Source organism: Phascolarctos cinereus, unplaced genomic scaffold (genome assembly GCF_003287225.1).
Source record: "Phascolarctos cinereus isolate Bilbo 61053 unplaced genomic scaffold, phaCin_HiC Scaffold_726;HRSCAF=1367, whole genome shotgun sequence".
Classification (NCBI taxonomy): domain Eukaryota; kingdom Metazoa; phylum Chordata; class Mammalia; order Diprotodontia; family Phascolarctidae; genus Phascolarctos; species Phascolarctos cinereus.
This window is the reverse complement of record NW_027556098.1, coordinates 374316707-374332733: the sequence shown is the minus strand read 5'-3', so window position 1 is coordinate 374332733 and position 16027 is coordinate 374316707. Positions and strand designations below refer to the sequence as shown.

Sequence of the window (16027 nt, the reverse complement as noted above, 5' to 3'; positions counted from 1 at the left end):
GTCACATCCTAAAATGTGATGCCCAGAAGTGGGCACTGATTTTATGATTTACTCCCTGTCTGCCTCTATATCTCTTTGGGTCCCATACAAAATGATGAAATTGGGCTAGCTGGACCTTTGGAACTCTGAGTCTCTGATGCTGTCCACCTGCATTCAGACTCTCCCACTGGTCATTCAAGGCCTCTCATAACCTGACCTCTCTGGCCCCTTCCAATCTCATCCTCTCAACGTTTCACTGCATGTGCTCTGTGCTCCAGCTAGACTGGCCTCCTCATAGTTGCCCCCTACTCCAAGGTGATAGCAAAGGAGACCTGGGTTCTACTTTGGGTGCTGCCTCCCACAAACTTGCTATGTGACCATGGGCAAGTAATTTCCCATCTCCTTGTCATCTGTAAATTAGAGATCATGAAAATGAAAACTGACATTTATATCGTATTGCTATGTTTTATTTTTACATCATCTACATTTTCCAATATATCTTTGCCCTCTGTCCCTCCCAGAAAACCATAGTAAAGTGGAAGTTGTACAGGATTTAGATTTGGAAGACCTGGCTTCAAATCCCAGGTCTATTATTAACTGTCTTCGTGACCTTGGACTTCATAGACTACTGTCTGTGTGGCCTTAACCTCTCTGTGGCTTAGCTTCTCATCTGTAAAATGAGGGGTTAGACCAGATGGCCTTCTAAGGTCCCTTCCAGCTCTAAATTAAGGATGCTATGGCCAAGCATTTATTAACCATTTGGCATTTATTAAGCTCTTATTACGTGCCAGGCGCTGTGTTGGGAGCTGAGGATATAAAAACAAAAATAAAATAATTCCTGCCCTCAGGGAGCTTACATTCTATCAAGGAAAATCACATGTACACATATAAGTACATTCAAAATATATACATAGTAAATACAAGGCAATTTTGGAAGAGGATGCCCTGGTACCTGTGAGCATCAGGAGGGGTTCTACAAATAGGAAAGTGAGCTAGTCCCTGCCATCAGGGAGCTTACACTCTGCTAGGGGGACTCATGGTTGTAGAATAGTAAATACAAAGTTAAAAGGCTGCATGAAGAAAATCCCTTTGGAGTTGAGCCTTGAAGGGAGGTTGGGCTTTCAAGAGGCAGAAGTAAAGAGGAAGAGCATTCCAAGTATTGAGAACAGCCTGTATAAAGACAGAGGAGCTGGAAATACAAAGTCATGAATGATGAGAAGCAAGTGGGTCATTTTGGTGGGAGTGTAGAGTATGTGTAAGGGGGACCAATATGTAACCATCCTGAAAAGGTCAGATGGAGCCAGACTGTGATGGGTTTTAAATGCTAAAACCAAGAAGATTATGTTTTGTCCTTGAGGGAGTCAACAAATCTTGAACAGGGGAGGGTTGTGCTCAGACCTGTGCTTTAGGAATACCCATTTGATAGGTGTGGGGGGGGGATTGTTTGGAGAGACTCAATTCACAGGGACCAAATAGGAGGCCCTTACCATCATCCAGGTATGAAGTGGTAAACGCATGAACATAGGTCACTTGTGGTGTGAGTAGGGAGAAGAAGAGTCACACAAGAGATGTTGAGGAGGGAGAATCGATAAGACTTCTCATTTGGTTGGATATGGGGAGAGATGAGTAAGAATGTAGTGGCATAGGATGAATCGGAAGCTGAGAGCTTCAAGGGACGTGAGAGGCTATCTAGGCATGAGGCCGAAGCCTAGAAAAGGGGTGGGAATGTACCCAGTGTCAGAGCCAAGATTCAAGCTCAGGTCTTAGATCTCCCAGATCAGCGTTCCACATTCATTTCTCTTTTCCCTTCATCACATTGCCTCCCAAGGATGACTCCTGAATTGTGAACCTGGGTAATGAAAAATGGTGGTTTCCTGAACAGAAATGGGAAATTCTGGAGGAGAGATGGGTTTAGAGTAGGGGGTCTTAACTTTTTTTGTATCTAGAACCCTGTTGGTCATCAGGTGAAACTGACCATGGATCCATTGTTAGAATCTTTTAAAATGCATAAAATACAAAGGAACCCAATTGCATTGAAATGCCATTTTAAAGGGGTAGCTAGGTAGCACAGTGGAGAGGGTGCTGGGCTTGGAGTCAGCAAAACCTGAATTCGAATCTGGTCTCAGACACTTACTAGCTGTGTGACCCTGGGTGAGTCACTTAATACTGTTTGCCTCTGTTTCTTCATCTGTCAAATGAGCTAGAGAAGGAAATGGCAAACCAGTCCACTATCTTTGCCAAGAAAACCCCAAATGGGATCACGACTGAAAAACGTCTGAAAACCAGTTTTAAAGTATTAGAAAGTTCACAGGCAGCAGGTTAAGAACCCTTCATTTAGAGGTTAGGTCACGAGTTCAGTTTGGGACAGGCTGAGGGTGAGGTACCTACCGGACTGCCAGGTGGGGAGGTCCAGCAGGTAGCTATTGGGGCAGACCCTGGAGCCCAGGAAAGAGCCCAGCCTGTCCCACCTAGCCTGCTCTGAAGATGCATCACGGCTGTATATGAATGCAGCAGTCTGGATAATCATTGAGAGCTGACTATATTCCATCCATTTTTAAATATCTAAACTGACAGATCCTTAAAAAACCAAACAGAGGTAGATTTCTGCTTCTAATTCCCTTCCCCCCTTCCCTCCTCCTTCCCTCCCTCCTCCTCTCTGGCAGGTCTTTGATTTTCCAGCAGGATGGCTGATTGCCTCCCCCTCCTGCACGCCCCTGTACCACCTTCTCTGCTGCCTTTTTATACTCGTAACAGCTTCCCAGGGCCGCCCACCTCCCTTTCCTCCTTTCAGAGCTGCTGCAGGTCTGTCTGACTTGCTGCAGGAAGCCTGCCTATCCTGGAGTAGGGGCTGCTGCTGGTGCTTGGGAACTGCTGTGCTCATCTGCTCATCTCCTTCAAACAGCCGTGGTCAAGCAATGAGTTTCCCCTGGAGCCTGACAAATGAAGAGAGCAGAGAATCTGAGTGGCAGCTAGGGAGGAAATCAAAATCAAAGTCTGATGCAGAGGTGGGGGGGGGAGAGAAAGACGACCGAATTTGAACCCTAGCCCCAAACCTGTGTGCTCAGGCAAAGCATCACCTTCCTCTGTCTGAGCCTACCCATGTAACCATAACACGTTATCCCACCCGGGAGCCTTCTACACTCTTCCTCTATACAATGAGGCATCTCAAAGGGTCCTTCCAGTTCTGAACTCTGTGATGGCAGATGAATTATTGCCCCTCTCTGGGGCCAAATTTTCTCCTCCTGTAAAATGAGAGGGTTAGGCTAGGTGATTTGTGACAGTATATCACAGTATATTCAGTCATATCTGGCTCTTCATGACCCCATTTGAGGTTTTCTTGGCAGAGATACTAGAACAGTTTGCCATTTTCTTCTCCAGCTCATTTTTACAGATGAGGCAACTTTAGCAAATAGGGTTAAGTGACTTGCCCAGGGTCACATGGCTGGTAATTGTCCAAGGTCAGGTTTGAACTCATGTCTTTCTGACTTGAGGTTCAGTGCTTCCTCTGCCCCCATCCCCCCAAGGCTCAACTCAGGTACCACCCCACCCCCCGCCGTAAGGCCTTTTCTCTTCCCCACCCCCCAGTTGTTAGTGGTCTTTCCCCTCAAAATCACTTTGTATTTACTGTGTCTATATTTATCAGTGTACAGGTTGTCTCTGTCCCACTGCCTCCTTCTATTTTTGTAATTATTCCCACTGCAAATATTTGTCAAATTGTATTCTATGTTGCATTTCGAGGGACCAGAGGTGGAGGCTGTTCACGACAGTGTTTTGTGTCCTGATGTTTCTTGCAGATGATGCAGTTTGCCTGGGATAATTACAAGCAGTTTGCGCTGGGGAAGAATGAGCTGCGGCCAGTGACGAAGAATGGCTACACGGGTGGCATGTTCGGTGAGAAGCCGTGGGCTCTGGTGGCCACACGCGTGGCTGAGACAGTACTGTCTGGTCCTCAGTCTTCCCTCCCTGGCCCTTCCCTCCCTCATTCCACTTCCCCCCCTCCTGCTCTCCATTCTGTCTCTTTGTCATACCTCTCCCTTCCCCCCCCCTTCCCTCCCCTCCTCTTTCCTCCTTTCTTCTGTTATCTTCTCTTCCTTTCTCTTCTCCTCTCCTCTCTTCTATTCTCTTCCTTTCTGTTCTTCTCTCTTCTTCTGTTCTCTCTTCTCCTCTCCTCTTTTCCTTTCTCTTCTGTTCTCTCTTCTCTTTCTTTCTCCTCTCCTCTCTTCTCTCGCTTTCTCATCTCTTCTCTCTTTTCTTCTCTCTGTTCTTTCTGCTCTCCTCTCTCTTTGTCATTCCTCCCCCTCCTCTCTCTCTCCTTCCCTTCCCTCCTCTCCTCTCCTGTCTTGTCTTCCTTCTCTCTCTCTCTTCTCTTCTTCTTCTCTTCTCTCTCTTCTCTCTCTCTTCTCTTCTCTTCTCTTCTCTTCTCTTCTCTTCTCCTCTCTTCTCTCTTCCTTTCTGTTCTTCTCTCTTCTCTTCTCTTCCTTAGTCTTCTCTCTTCTCTTCCTTTCTCTTCTCTCCTCTTTTCTCTTCCTTTCTCTTCTGTTCTCTCTTCTCTTCCTCTCTTCTTCTCTCTTCTCTTCCTTTCTCTTCTCTCCTCTTTTCTCTTCCTTTCTCTGTTCTTCTCTCTTCTCTTCCTTTCTCTTCTCCTCTCCTCTCTTCTCTTGCTTTCTCATCTCTTCTCTCTTTTCTTCTGTTCTCTTCACTTCTCTTCTGCTCTCCTCTCTCTTTGTCATCCTTCTCTCCCTCCTCCCCTCCCTTCCTCTCCATTCCCTTCCCCTCCTCTCCTCTCCTGTCTTGTCTTCCTTTCTCTTCTCTTCTCTTCTCTTCTCTTCTCTTCTCTTCTCTTCTCTTCTCTTCTCTTCTCTTCGCTCTCTCTTCTCTCTCTCTCTCCCTCTCCCCTTCCCCTTCTCCTTCTCCCCTCTCCCTCTTTCCTTCTCTCATCCTTTCCCTTACCTCCTCCATCTCTCCCTTTTCCTGTCTCCCACTTGATTGAACTATGCTCACTTCTCAGGGGCTGGGTATTCAGCATTCCATTAACAACCGTTTCTTTGCCAGTTGCCAAAGTGCTTAGAGTGTTGGTATTGGAGTCAAGAAGACTAGTGTCCAAATCCTGCCTCAGGCATGTGGTGTGTGGGTTGTCTTGGTTCTCAAAGAGGACCATGATGTCATGAAGAGGATGCCATGACTTGCAAGTGAATTGGATTACAGTGAGGGAGGGCTGTGCAAAGTCACCAGCCTCACTTTCTCTTTCAGAGTCATCTGGGTCCAGTGGCCAGATATAGATCAGGACAGCTGAACATGGTCTAGGATAGCGTGGGAGACCTTGGCCTTTTTAAGCTAAGGTCTTTCTGAGTTCTCTCTTTGACTGAGATAAGGCCCATTGAGTAATAGTTTCTCTTTTGGCCAGAAACAACCCTGACGGTCTCCCCCTCCCTCAGACGCATACTTGTGTGACCCTGGGCCATTTACCTAACCTCTCTGGGCCTGAATTTTCTCATTTGCAAAATGAGGGATTTGTACTCAATGGCCTTTAAGTCCCTTCCAGCTCTACATCTATGATGGGTGTTTTAGGGAGCCTAGATTCAAATGCCTGCAGAGAATTGTGCCATTCACTGGGGAAAGTTTGCATAAGGAATGGTTGGTGTCCACGTGGAGTTTACGAAAAAAATGCAGTCACAGCTAATAACTCTAACCCATGATAACACATATTCCAACTTTGTCTTCTCTCCTCAAGCCTCCAAGATACTCCCTCTCTAAACCCTCTTAGCTCAAGGCCTTGTCTCTCTCTCATTGAAAAAATGGAAGCCATTGCCAAGAGCTCTTTTCCCCTTCTCATCTCATGTCCCTCTGACCTCATCCCTCACTATCTTACCTTCAGTCTCTGCTAATGAGGTGATCTTTCCAGCTGCCAAATCCAGCCCCTCTACATGCATCCTTGGCCCCATCCCCTCCTGGGTCTCCCAGCAGATTGCCCCGCCATTACTCCCACAATCTAATCTTAAGTTTCTCCTTATCTACTGGTTCCTGCCCAGCTACTTACAAACATTCCCAAGTATTCATCCCTGGTCTGTCCATTCCTAATAGCTATTGTCCTATATCATCTACAATTAATACCTCTACTTATTCTCCTATCATTTGTAAACCTTCAGTAGTCTGGTTTCTGGTTCACCCACATTGTTCTCTTCAAGGTTATCAGTGCTCTCTTAATGGCCACATCCAATGGCCTAGCCTCAGTTCTCATCCTTCTTGGCCTTTCTGCAGCCTTTGATGCTGCTGACCACCCTCTCTTGGATTCTCCCCCCTCTCTTGGTTCTTTGCCTATTTATCTGACAATTTCTTCTCAATCTCTTTTCTTGGATATTCATCCATGTCACACCCATAACTGTGGGTGTCCTCTAAGGCTCAGTCCTAGACCCTCTTCTCTTTTCCCTGTATCTTCTTGAATTTGATAAACTAATCAGTTCTCATGGGTTCAGTTGCCATTTTTATACAGACAATGTCCAGAGCTCTATATTCAGCCCTTGTTTCCCTCCTGAGTTCCAGTTTGGCATCACCAACTGTCTATTGGGTATTTGGACCTAGATTTCTCTTAGATATCTCAAATTTAACATATGAAAAGCAAACTCATTACCCCCCCAAACCCTTCCTCTTCCTAACTGCTGTTTTGTTGTTGAAGGCCCCACCATCCTCCTAATTATTCGGATTTGAGACCTCAGTACGTTTATGAATAGGCTGTTCTACTTGTCTAATTCATGCCTGTATGATGGGAGCAGCAGTAGGGGAGGGAAAGGAGATTTCATGGAGGTGCACTAGATAGGGTCAGCAACTGAATCTTAAAGGAAACCAGAGATTCTAAGAGATAAGAGATTGAGAGGAAGGGCATTGGAGGCCTGGCGCCAGCAACTGGATAGGAGAGACAAAAGAAAGGGGGAAGTCAAAGGTAACCCCAAGGTTTCCACACTAGAGAAATAGTGAGTTGTGCCCCAGACAGAAAGAGTGAAGGAACACCTCAGAAGAAGGAATAAGTTTAGGGTAAAGGGCAAATTCTGCTTTGGATATTTGGAGATTCTTGTGAGATATCCGGGTAGAGAGATCTTAGAGAAAGGATTGACAGAGGGAATAGAGACATTCAGGCTGTGAAAGAGAACACTCAGGTAGGAAACCTGGGTTCACATCCCTGCCCTGCTACTTCCACATGATTAGAACTGCCGACTTGGGATATGAGCATCTTAAGGGCTCTCCTCCAAGAAGGCATCTCCAAGAGTATCCTCAGATCACAGAAGAGTCCTTGGTCAATACAACCACAAAGACAGCTTTCTCATTGTAGCAACCGCTTTACAGAAGTTAAACTTCTTGAAGAAATCAAAGTCAATGTCTGTATCTTTATCCATTTTCTATTTCCCAACATAAACAGCTCATTTGAATAGTTTAGAGCAGAGCTACAGTAATCACATATAGGGTCTTTATCTTTATCCTTCTAATTTGGTGTTGATTTTGACCTCAGCTTGAAACAGTTGATCTGACTGCACATCTGATTGAATCTCCCTGTAGCTGCTGCAGACCCCAGAAAGAAAGCTCTTACCACCAAAAATCCTTGGCTCTGTCACACAGTTCAACATCAGAAACTGGTATGAATTTATCAGTGAAAATAGCATTAAAAAGGAGGTATCACCATCTGCTTTGCTGCTGACCCTGAGGACCAGAGGACCTTTCTTTCTGTCGTGCAGCTGAAACCTTCTGTGTGTTTTTTCTCTCCCGTTAGAATGTGAGCTCCTGGATAGCAAAGGCTGTCTGAATTTTCTGTTTGTTTTGCCAGCCTTAGCACAGTGCTTTATACATAGTAAGCCCTTTAAAAATGCCTTTCCCTTCCTCCATTCACTTCATTTATTCACTTAGAAACAACTCCTAAATAATAATCTTGTGAAGTTCTTTGTAGAATTTCTCTGTCTCTGTCCCTTTGTAGAATTTCTCTGTCTCTGTCCCATGTAATAAATGTGGGGCATCCATTGAAATCATCTTCATTCTGGTCTTTTGGGTTCTACCCGTCATGAGTGCTAAGAGGCAAGTTGACTGAGTATCTTGTGAAATGATATTTCTTATTGCCTTTGAGCACATGATGAAACCAACTCTTTCATGGTCTCTCCAAGGGAAACTTAAAGCTAAATGCAGAGATCACTCACAATTTCTGTCTTCTGGTTTATTTATGGCAGGAGCATCATTATTGATGTGATTTTGTTCTTCCAGTTGGCCATTGGCCTCTCATTGATCATGGAACAAGGACCTCACATTCAGAACACTAGTGGTGAAATTGATGTTTATAGATACTTTAAAAACTGAGGTTCCAAACACATCTCTATCCCCTTTTTTAGCCACTGTCACTGTGGAAACAGAAGGATGGATTGGACCACAGGCGACTAAGGGCCATTTTATGTTTTTCTTCCGTGGATTGCCTTGGCCAGTGAATTCATTCCCTATGGACTGATAATGTACCTCTCCATACTTAGCTGGGCTGATCCACAGACAGGAGATCCAGGCTGTAACTGGGACCATCTTCAAAGCTTTGCTAGCTTAGCAAAACCAACCATGCGTGGGTGTCATGACTTCAGAGAGCTCAGGGTCCCCTCGGTGTCAAGATGAGGCATTGGAGCAGGACTTTCTGTGGAAAAATGAGGATGGAGAAATTGAGTGTCAGAGAGGTGATGACTTCAGTCCATCAATAAGCATTTATTAAGTGCCTGATGTATGCTGGGTAGTGTCGTAGGAGATGGAGGTACAAAAAAATGAAACAATCCTTGCATTCTAAACCAAAGGTTACACAGTGATGGAGTTTAGGCAGGGACTCAAACCCGAATCTCCTGACTTTACATCCAGAGATCTTTCTTCCGCTCTAGGCTATGTTTTAGAAGGGTTTGTAGGTTAAAGGCATAGGCTCTTAACATCTGGGAATTTTCTTGGGTGGATTTACTTATTGTCCTTGTAACAGTATTTTGCAAGATGAATTGTCCCAGTAACTGTTGGGCCTCTGAAGCCCCCATCCCCACCCCAGTCCCAGCTCTTGGAGTGGGGAGGTGGGGTGAAGAAGGGGATGGAGAGAAGGCTAGTTTGTTGCTATGAGAAGCAGAAGAAAAACGCTTGAGGAGAAAGATGGAATCACCTTCTGATTGTGGTTATGCCCCACCCTGTAGCTCCAGGAAGGGAGAGAAATGTTCTGTGGTGGGTGGCCTCATTGAAAGCTGAAGGTACCGTCTTCTCTGTTTCTCTTACCATTTCCCAGTTTGCCAGGTCCTGAGAACTTCCCCAGGCACCCTGGCAAACATAGGGGATTGACTGTGTAGCCTTGGAGGAAGGCACTTAATATTTCTAGGCCTCAGTTTCCTCGGTTGCAAAGTAAAGGGGTTACTATGACCCCTTCCTGCTCTAAATCTGTGTTGGTTTTTTTAATCCTCTGATTTGGATGACGATGTAAAGGACTTAGACATCTCATAAATGAGACTAGAGGGCTGGGCCTGGAGTCAGGAAGGACTGAGTTCTGATCCAACCTCAGATGCTTACCAGCTGTGGGACCTTGGGCAAGTTGCTTTGCCTCTGTTTGCCTCAGTTTCTTCATCTGTAAAATGGGAATAGTACAAGCACCTACCTTCCAGGGTCATTATGAGTATCAAATGAGATAATATTTTTAAAGTGCTTTTCAAACTTTAAAGGGATATATGAATACTAGCTATTAAAATTCATCATTTAAAATGGATTAGATTGGTATAGAGACAGTGTGGGGGTAGTAGATAAAGTACTGGGCTTGGTGTTAGGAAGAACTAGGTTCAAATGACCTCTCTGGTCACTTACTGGATGTGTGACCCGAAGGCAACCCCTGAGGACTTAGTATGGATGGGTGGTAATCTGTGCTGTTGGGTGGACTTCCGCATGCCAAGAAATCATAGCACCTTCTCCAGTGCCAAGCCTTCTTCTGGAAAGCTTGTATTTCTTAGTGGGGATCGATGAACATCCCAGCTGCCTCTTTTGTCTGCTCTGTTGTCTTTGTAAGCAGTAGTGGTCATTAACTGTCTTTGTGGCCACCTGCGACTGGGTCTGCCTGCTGGAGTCAGGGAGAGGGTGCCCAGGTTGTAGGGAGGGGGAGAGGTTCCCATTCACATTTCCCTGTGAAATAAGTCACAGCCCGTGAACAAGAGATACAGCAGAAAGAGCTGCTAGAGACCTGGCCTCGAGTGCCAGGCTCGCTGCTGCCCGGCCTTCCCACCTTAGTCAGTTCATTGGCCCCTTTCTGGCCCTCTGCTTTTTCTCCTCCATAAGATGAGGGGAGGGGCTAGTTTGGCTTTAAGATTCCTTTTACCTCTGATATTCTACTTTCAAAAAAATGTTTATTTATATTAATGCCATTTGTTTTTAATATTCCATACATTTCCTGATATAGCCCTTCCCTATCCATCAAGACAGCCCTTATAACAAAGATTTAAAAGCAAAACAAAAAAACCGGCACAGTCAAACTAGCCAACACACTGACCATTTCTGACATCAAACTCAGTGTTTCACACCCACAGTCCCCCACTTTTGTAAAGAAAGGAGGGAGGTACGCCTTTTCATTATTCATCAGGGCAGATCTTGGTCATTACAGTTACACAGAGCTCATTTTCTTTGGGTGTGTGTGTGTGTGTGTGTGTGTATGTGAGAGAGAGAGAGAGAGAGAGAGAGAGAGAGAGAGAGAGAGAGAGAGAGAGAGGGAGGAGAGAGAGGGAGAGGGAGAGGGAGAGGGAGAGGGAGAGGGAGAGGGAGAGGAGAGGAGAGAGAGAGAGAGGGAGAGAGAGAGAGGAGAGAGAAGAGAGAGAGGGAGAGAGAGAGAGAGAGAGAGAGAGAGAGAGAAGAGAGAGAGAGAGAGAGGAGAGAGAGGGAGGGAGGAGGGAGAGAACACTTCCATTTACTTTGCTATGGTCATTTTATATAGCATTTTTCTGATTCTTACATCATAGTGCATCAGTTCATATAAATCTTTTCATGCTCCTCTGAATTCTTCGTATTTGTCTGATATTCTATGTTATAAATTTCTTTCTAGTTCTGACAGTGTATGTTAATAATAACTGTGATTTTAGTACCTAGCACTTTAAGGTTTGCAAAATTCTTTACAAATATTATCTCATTTGAGTTTCGTAACAACCCCATGAAGTAAGCGTTGTTAGCATCCCTTATTTTACATATGAGGAAACTGAGGCCCATATGAGGCCCAGAGCAGTCCCACAGGATCATACTGCTAGAAGTGTCTTAAGTCACAAGTCTTCCTGACTCCAAGTTCAGAACTCTTTCTGCTATAAGAGGCTGCCTTTTTGAGTTCTAAGGACCCTCCCAGCTCTGACATCCTGTGTTCTAAGAGCCCTCCCAGCTCTGACATTCTGTGTTCTTAGGCCCCTCCCAGCTCTGACATTCTGTGTTCTAAGCCCTCCCAGTTCTGACATTCTGTGTTCTAAGACCCTTCCCAGCTCTCACATTCTGGCTTCTAAGGACCCTCCCAGCTCTCACATTCTCTGTTCTAAGACTCTTTCCCATTTTAATGCTCTGAAATTCTCTGCTTTGTTTCTGGAGATGCTGCCTTTCTGGGTCTTTGGGGGTGAGGAGGGCAGCTCTGCTTGCTGGGAGGGTTAGTTCACTTTGGGAACTCGGGTCGCTGCTCTTGGCTGCAGTGTTTTCCCTGAACTGCAGTGGGGATGATTTGCTTGTCCGAGCCTGCTCTATCTGCAGGATTTCAGTAAATTGGCATTTTTCCCCTCCCACCAGCTTCGCATTGGGGGCAGGACCTTTTGGTGAGGCTGTTTTTCAAACCAATGTCGTGTCTTGGGCAATTTAGTGTGGAAAGGGGTTTCTTTTTTAACCCTATCCTGCTCAGCAGCATCTGAGGGGGAAGTTTCTTAGTCCCCAGTGGCTGTTAGTAGGGGGAGTGTGACCAGGAGGGTAAGAAGCCTGCAGCTCGTCCTGTGCGAGGGTTGGTAGAAGGACCTAGGGTTGTTAGGTGTGAAGAAGAGAAGTCTCTGAGAGCGCTGAGGATGATGACTAGCACGTAATCATAATAGCTAGCATTTATATGGCACGTATTATGTGCCAGGCACTTTGCTGAGGGCTTTACAAATATTATCTCACTTGACAGCATTAATATAGCCACATTTTAAGGCCCACCAAATGCTTTACAAATATTATCTTAACCTCTGTTTGCCTCAGTTTCCTCAGTTGTAAAATGGGGATAATAATAGTAGGTATTAATATTTGTAAAGTGCTTACTTAGCATATAATTCCTGTCACATAGTAGGTACTATATAAGTGCCGACTATTCTTACGACTGTTATCGGTTTCGTTATTATTATTATCCGCTTCATAGATGAGGAAACAGGCTACTAGATGAGACTGGCATTTTCTCATAAAGTGACTTAAGGAAGCTACTCAACTTTTTTCACTTTAAAAAATAAAAGAAAGGAAATTTGGTACAGAAAACATTTACTAAATGCCTACTGTATATTAGTTCTAAGGAGGCAGTGAGGTGAAGAGAGAGGCCTTGACCAGGAATTAGAACTCTTTCAACGCCCTCCAGACAGCCTGTCAGAAGGCAAGGTCAGGGTCTCCTGATTGGCTGATTTCTTTCTCTTCTCCTGCATTCTGCAGGCCTAAGCCCACCCCCACCCCCCTTCAGCTGGAGAGTGCCCTCCAGCCAGAAGGGACCACCCAGAGCCACCTGTGCTCTGGGCATCAGCAAAGCTCTCGCTTGATTGTCTCCAAGTTGGCGATGGTCACAGGGCCCTGATCTCCTCTTGCCTACTGTGGGGTGGGGGAGGCTGTTAGAGCGCTCGATTGGATGCTGTCTCTGTGGCCTGCCTTCCCACAGCACTGTCAGCTGCATTCCCACTGCGGGCGATGATTTATGGCTTTGGGTGATGTAAGGAGCCAGACGGACATGGCTTGGTTTTTTGATCACAGACTTCAGCCTTGGAAGAGAGAAAAATCATCTTTGCCTCAGAAACAGAGCCAGTGTGATGTTGAAAGGGGAGATAAATCTGGACCTCTGGGCGCTGGTTTTGCATTTGCTTTTTGGTGTTTAACTTAGAAATGGTTCTCTCAGTAAAACACATGTACTTCACAAACCCGAGTCTTCATTTAATTTTGTTTGCTTGGACGAAGAGTGATTTAAGTTATGCAGATAATCCAGCAATGAGACTGTACTGGGGATTGTTGCAGGCAGGTTGGAAGGCCTGCATTTCTTTTGTTTTGTTTTGTTTTATTAGTTTAACCTGCACGAATAAAGTGCCAGGGAGATATAGGTTAGAGATTCTTAGAGTCTCAGCAGGAAAAGTTCAGAGACAAGATAGAAACACAGAATGTCAGAACTGAAAGAGATCTTAGAACACGGAATGTTAGAGCTGAGAGGGACCCTAGAACATGGAATGTCGGACTTGAAAGGAAGAGCATAGAATTGTAGCATAGGCTATCAGAACCGGAAGGGACCTTTTGGACAGAGAATATATAGATGGAAGGGGCCTTATAAACCACAAAGCCTAGTTCCTTTTGTGGATAAAGGAAAGGAGTAAAGACAGAAGAAGGGACTTGACTTGTCCAGGTGGCAAAGGGTCTGAGTCCCACAGGACTACCAGATTCTAGGCCTCCTGACTCCCCATCCGGTCCTTTTCCCCATGCTATTCCACTCTCTCCATTAATTTCCTTTTTTGGAAAGAGTTTTATTGATGTCTTTTGTTTTTGCATTTAGACATTTCAAGATATACTCCTCTCCTCAACCCAAGCACCCGATGATCGTGCCCTTCCTTGTAGCAAAGAAAAGCAATTAAGAAAAAAATAATCTGCATAGAGTAGTCATGTCTCACCATGTATCCAACATTATGCACCCGTGGTCACTCACCTCTCTCAGAAAGAAGGACAGCCTATATTCCTATTTCCTTTTGGGAGGCCAGATTGGTCATTATCGCTATAAAGCATTTAGCTTTGCTGAGTGTTCATTCTGTTCGTGTTAATGTAAACATGTACCTTGTTTTCCTGGTTCTGCTTGCCTTGTTCTGCATCAGTGCATAAGAGTCTTCCCTGAATCCCTCACATTCATCATTTCTTACAGTGCATTGATACTCCATTTTGCTCACTCACCCATCACTGTTTGTTCAAGCATTCCCCAACTAATGGATTCCCCCCTCCTTTGCTTTCAGTTCTTTCACTTCCACAAAAAGTGTTGCTATAGATACCTTTATGTATGGGACCTTTCTTTCTGCCTTTGACCTCCTTTGGGTGTATATGCCTAGCAGCTCCATAAATTTCTGCAGACTTGCTGATGACTCCTTTCCCTGTGGAACAGAGCACAGAGCTTATCTGGACTAGAGAGATGAGCTCTTTACAGTTCTTGGAAAATAAGCATCTCAGCTTACTGTGGCTCATCCGTCCTAGCAGGAAAGCTGGCCCGTATTTCTGACCTGGGCTGCTAGTGTGGAGAAGGCATTGTCATCAGCCCCAGAGAAGGGAATGTTGCAATGCCTCGGGCCAAAAGGGTGATGGGTGTGGGGCCAATGATCCAGACTTCCAGATGGTCCATGCTATGGCTGCTCTTGGAGCTGAGTCACAAATTTAGAATCCTGGGTGAGGCAGAAGAAACCTCTTAGCTCAATCACTCAATCAGCCATTTGTTAATTTACTTGTTAAATGCCTCTTCTACAGTTCTAGGCACTGTTCACAAATGGAATGATTGAAACAATACCTACTGAATTTAAAATGCTGGGTAAGGCAGAAGAAACCACTTAGATCAATCAAACAACCATTTATTAATTTCATTACTATGCACTTACTATCTGTGCTGGGTGCTGTTCACAAATACAGTGAATGAAATGATAACCTGATCCCAAAGAATTACATTCTAATGAGGAAGACAAGTACATACATCAATATATTCAGAATAAATACAAATAAATACAAAACTGTCAAATACAAGGTGTTTGAGAAGGATGTGGACGATTGTAGAGCCATGCATACGTGATGCCAGAATGGTCCATGATTAAGGGTATTAACTTGAAATAGACAGAGTGCAAGGAAAGGGACCAGTTGTCAGCCAGATGTTGACATGCCGTGCTGGTCCCTGCATCCCCCAGCCTGACAAAACCATGACACTCAGTATTCATCTTTGTGATCCCAAACTCTCAGGGTGTGATTACACAAACAAAGCCCTCTTATCTGATTTAGCCTGCTGAAATTTTCACATTCTTACCGGCTAGGTTGACTATTCTCCAAATAGTGTTATATCATTCCACACCTCCCACCCCCCCTTTAAGATTCTTTCTGAGGGGCTTCTGATTAAAATGCATCTTAACTGTCTTTCGGAGTTGGTCCTCAAAGCTGCACAGATGAGAAGTTCTTTCTTCAAAAGATAATAGTGGCACATTGATAACCTCGACAACCTTGTGCATGAATGTGTGTGTCTGTGTGTGTGTGTCTGTGTGTGTATTTGATGTATGCAAGAAGAGACACGTGCCTCACTGCTGGCTCTATTCCTATCTGAAAGTCGTAGCAACAAGCCTTTTTCTTGTCAGTGGAAGAGTGAGTCAGGGTGTGCGTGTCCACAGCACACTGCTGGGGATCTGGAAGATGATTCATGTCAAAGCTGACATTCGTCTCTGCTGCTTATTTTCTCCCTCTTGTTTTCCAAAGACCGTTCCTTCCATAGACATGTGGCTGTTTGGTGTCCATTGACTGGGGAATAGCTGTACAAACGAGGACAGCTGAACATGACGGGATGCTATGGCACCCGTAAGGAATGAGAACTAAAGAGAACCATGGGAAGGTTTAGATAGAATGAAATAAGCAGACCTGGGAATACCATCTACACAGTGACTAGAATAACGTGAGCAAAAAGAACATTAAAACAAGGGATATATGAGTGTAGTGACCAGAACTATCTTCCAAATCTGAGTTCTCTGAAGCAAGGTGAGGTGAAGAGAGCACTTTTCCACACAGGTTGAATGATTTTATGAAGGAGATGGAAGACAGCTGTCCACCTTTCAGAGACCTCTCTCTC

General features: G+C 44.9%; 1 protein-coding gene across 1 annotated transcript in view; it reads left to right on the top strand.

Annotated features, from left to right (window-relative positions):
- MAN1C1 (mannosidase alpha class 1C member 1) overlaps positions 1-16027 on the top strand; it is a 210370-nt gene that overhangs the window by 72657 nt on the left and 121686 nt on the right. Inside the window, exon 2 of the mRNA XM_020983147.2 lies at positions 3774-3870. Within this exon, the coding sequence (XP_020838806.1) occupies positions 3774-3870 (97 nt within the window). The remainder of the gene's footprint in view (positions 1-3773; positions 3871-16027) is intronic.